This window comes from Palaemon carinicauda, chromosome 37 (assembly GCF_036898095.1).
Source record: "Palaemon carinicauda isolate YSFRI2023 chromosome 37, ASM3689809v2, whole genome shotgun sequence".
Classification (NCBI taxonomy): Eukaryota; Metazoa; Arthropoda; class Malacostraca; order Decapoda; family Palaemonidae; genus Palaemon; species Palaemon carinicauda.
In genome coordinates, this window is record NC_090761.1 from 36497204 (window position 1) to 36502203 (window position 5000).

Sequence of the window (5000 nt, forward strand, 5' to 3'; positions counted from 1 at the left end):
ACAATAACAACAAAAAACCTCCTTCTCATCAAATCGGGGAATGTCGAGTATGCAGGGGTAAGGGGGTACACTTTGATTTACACTTTTGAAAACTACCTCTTCCGGAACTACATGTATGTGGGCCTGATGATGTTCGGACACTGCTACACTAATAATATTTTTTATCACTATATGTATATATATATATATATATATATATATATATATATATATATATATATACACAGTATATATATTTATATATATATATATATATATATATATATATGCATTATATACTGTAAATAGTGATACCTCTCGATAAAAAAAACTTCTATATACGAAAGATTCATGATACGAAACGAGATGCGAAGATTTTTTTTCACCTCATATTATGAAAACATTTTCATGATACGAATCGAGATTTGCCAGGCCGCCTAGAATAATTTTAAAGTTCATGAGCCGCCAAAGTGTAAACTCTCCACCATCGTCCTGCTCTCCCATTGGTTATCTCCCTACCTTGGTGTCTGTTACCGCCGTAAGATCATGCTCTGCGATTTTATATCATATAAGTATATAAGTATGTGCGTACGCATATCAAAACATTAGCGATACATTTCTTTCATTTCTGTAAATAAATAACAGATTGTAGCATATTATTCCTTTTAATACCAAAATTTCATATCAATAAGTACATTTCAAATTAAAAAATACAGTGAACAGAACTGTTTTGTATGTACTAATGCTCAATGCTACTACGCATATCAAACACATTAGCAATATATTTTTCTTTTATTTCTGTATATAAATAACAGATCGTAACATACTGTTTTCTTTCAATACCAAGATTATTTATTTACAACCAATTTTATATCAATAATTACATTCTTAAATAAAAAAAACACAATGAACAGTACTATACTGTATTGTATGTACGTACACACAATGCTACTACGCATATCAAAACAAGCATATATTTTCTTTCATTTCGGTGAAAAAAAATAAGTTATGAAAAGTATTTACTAAACAATTGCAGTTCATTCATTCATCAAATAAAGTTCAGGTACATATACATGTATATAAATTATATATATATACATACATACATACATACATACATACATACATATATATATACATATATATATATTATATATATATCATATATATATTATATATATATATTATATATATACTGTATATGTACTGTGTATATATATATATATATATATATATATATATATATATATATATATATATTTATATGTATATATAATATATATACACATATATATAAATAAATATGTATATATATATATATATATATATATATATATATATATCAAGTGGTTATATCCTGATATCCTCACATTGTTTTGATACACTTGTTTATATTAATTTCCTCTTTTCAACAGCTTAACAAGCCTCTGTCGTTCGCCTGGTTGACTAACTCGTATTCCTTCATGCCCGAAAAAATCTCGCTCAAGCTCAGTGGCACAGTGCTTTTCGGATTCCCAAATGAGTTCCTGGTTCGTATATATTTTTTATCTAAATATTCTGTTTCCTATATTACTAGTTCATTTTATTGTCATTGAAAAATGTTTAATAGACCTTATCTTCATGTATGGATTTAGATGCTAACTCGATATTGTATGAAAATGTGGACTTGTGGATAAATTCATCATTTTATATAGATATGTGACTATTTATGAACATGTGCGACCTACCCATGCATATCAGAACATTCGCCAACTTGTTCACTTCCATTAATTGGTGTCTGAACTAATCTCAGATGGAAGCTCAGTTCATCCTAGGCCAGAACATCTTCCGTAACCTCGCCAAGATGTATCGTCCAGACACTTCTAAAGTGAGCCAAGATGCTATTGATATCGTTCAAGGAATGTATGATGAATTGAAGGTAAGTACCATCTTCATATGCAATGTTTATATATCCTATGTGGAACTTTGTACTCTCATAAATGTACTCTGTTGCTTTGGTAGAAATATGACCTTCTTACTAAAAGCAAATTATTTCCGGAAATTTATGTAACTAGAAATTGCTATCAATTTATTTCATTTTCTAATATATGCAACGTGGAATATTTCTTCAGATAAATCTGCTTACGAAGCATATTGTGTAGGAATACGATGAAATTCTCTATCATCATCATCTGTATTGATTCTTTAGGGATCTTTTTCTGTGATTTGAAAATGTTCTGTTCTATTAATTTGTACGTTGATGTTTGATATTAATCTAATTATGATTAGACAGACTCAATGAAAGTTTCTAAATGGCATTTAATCATATACTCGAAATGTACGTTATTTTTGTCAGTTAATCCAAAATAAGCCTATTGTTAAGTTCTAGCTGTACATGGCATATGCCTGCTTTTAGAAAACATTAGTTTTACCTAATTTTTTAACTGGCTGATTTCTACTTGGCTATTAATGTGTGAATTTAACAAGGTTAGCATTAGATTCTTAAATCCTTCATATTTTAATAGGGAAATTCAATATTAGTATTTACCACACACCAAAATATTTCTTTTCGCAGGAGAAGCTTGGATTCACGGCTATACCAATAAAAGAAGGCCAGTTCATGTTGAGTTTCCAGAAAGATATCCTATTCATGTTGGGAGCTAGTGGTAAGGATAGAGATGGGAAGTTTTAACAAATAATTGGAAGTTTGAATCTTGCATCGAAAACAGTTTTTGTTTTCATATTCTTAATGATTTGATATTCTTTAAACAGTTCTCTTTTATTCTATTACCATTAGCAATACCCCTCACCTGAGAATCTAGAGTAAGTGCTATCATCACGAATGAATGATCTAGAGCCGAGATTAATTATTCATGATCAGCATTGGCATTATGAAAGACACAATTTCATTAGCTTTCAAGATAATATACTATTTTTCTCTTTATCATAGTTTAATGCCAAATTCAAAGGAATTCTTCTCATTGGCTATTTACTTCAGTATTCAGTTCATATTCTATAGTTTTTTGTACTCTACGTTATGAATCTGATTAACATTTTGTTCTTCCCTTTGATTAAAATAATTTGGTTTAAACATATCTGTCATCAGTGCTTTGTGATAAAACCAGAAATTAAGATACTGATATTGTTCTGTGGTCTTTTATATTCCACTGCGCATGTAGTTAAAAATCTATTTTAAAATGTCATCCAATATTTCTGATTAAATAATTATACTGAGAATCCCGTAAGCTTCTCAACTTTTCAATCCCCATTATATATATACAATTCCAGTCATTTTAGTCTTACTTAAGTCTTATCTAAGAATTAATTCATTGATATATTGCTATATCCTAAATTCACGAATGTTGCAATTATAAACAATGACTTTATAACTGTTCCGCAGAGCGTTCAAGGATGCAACCTTTCCCGGAACACTCCTTGAATACTCCACATTATACCAGAAACCGCAAGGCGTTCATTGCTATTCCTACGGACGTTGGCTTACCCTTCGTCATAAAGGTTAGTCTTTGACTTCTTTATGTATTACTGTTAATTTGGATAACACATAGTTGTTAATTACAGTTACCTTATAAGATCAGAACGTGAAATTAAAGCAGTTACTTTATAAGATTATAACGTTTAATTACAGCTGTTAGTATTTGACCGTATTTTACATACACACACACACACACTATATATACATATATATATATATATATATATATATATATATATATATATATATATATATATATATATAGGGTACTGATGTGTTGAATAATGATGATCCTTAATAAAAATTTTCGTGTTGATATTGCAGTACTTGACATTATTCCTTATAAATTTCTTTTTTTAAGCTTCTTTTTTTAATTAACCGCATCTAATGATTGTTTAGGAATAGTTGGTATTTGATGTTATTTTATATGAGGCAGGTACATAACTTAAGTTTACTTAAACAAAGTACGCGTGACCTACTTCTTACTATAAGGTTTACAAAATTGTCAACAAATTACATTTCATCTTATTAGGAGACAGTAAGAAACCTCAAATTTATTGACTTTTCTCTTTAATAAAATTGTAACAATATCAAGCAAATACGGTAACTTAACAACGCAATGTTATTAAGTAAATAAAACAAGCAAATAAATCAACTCGAAGTTTATGTGATAAAACAGACTATTATGCAAAGAAGTTAACATGAGTTAGTATTGCTAGTGATGATAATGACCCAACTTCGTAATGTCTTATCTTCTGTGTATCATATCTCGAAATGTATGCCAGTATTATCATTAACTCTGAATTGTCTTTCTGATCCTTAACAGCACACCATTGAATCTGGCTGGTGGGTTGAAGTTAATAACCTTCCAGGAGGAAGCTTTGGTAAACGCAGCATGAAAGTTACTGTCGAGTAAGTCAAGAAGATGATTTTCATTGTATCTTATTATGATTTTCATTTTAGTTTGGCTCTAATTAACAAGTGTAGAAGAATATGAAAAAGATAAAACATTTACCAGAATAAAAGGATTGGATTAACCCAAACTCTCTTTTGGGTGACCACTTCCTTACATTAGAAGTTTTATGCTTTTTTTCATGAACATAATAACTTCGGTCAAAAATCTAAACAAAGGACGCAGTTTTTCATGAATCTAAAAGCCGAATAATTGAGTCTGAGAGATATGAGGAAAGGTTATACTGTTTGGATTTTTATTTTACTTTAGTATCATCCTTAACAAACCAATCTTTATATAACTCAAAGGTCATGAATATTATCCCCTAATCCTCCACCACTGTATTTGTATTAATTTTCAGCATAATCTTGCTGATTTTCGGTATTATCAGTCCCCTCCTATCCCCCCAAATCTTCATTATTCTTTCACAATATCATATTACGGCTCATTTGTATTGCATAGTCTCATATGATCGCCTAAAAGATCCATAGCATTTACTAACACAATCTTGTTTCTTTTACCGCTGACTGTACCTATTGCATCGCCTGAAAGGTTCAACAACTTTTCAGATACAATAGAATGACCTAGATAAAATAT

General features: G+C 29.6%; 1 protein-coding gene across 1 annotated transcript in view; it reads left to right on the forward strand.

Annotated features, from left to right (window-relative positions):
- Positions 1-5000, forward strand: part of LOC137629570 (hemolymph clottable protein-like) — a 37046-nt gene that overhangs the window by 14677 nt on the left and 17369 nt on the right. The window contains exons 17-21 of the mRNA XM_068361007.1: positions 1395-1508; positions 1772-1897; positions 2534-2624; positions 3359-3474; positions 4278-4363. Of these exons, the coding sequence (XP_068217108.1) occupies positions 1395-1508; positions 1772-1897; positions 2534-2624; positions 3359-3474; positions 4278-4363 (533 nt within the window). The remainder of the gene's footprint in view (positions 1-1394; positions 1509-1771; positions 1898-2533; positions 2625-3358; positions 3475-4277; positions 4364-5000) is intronic.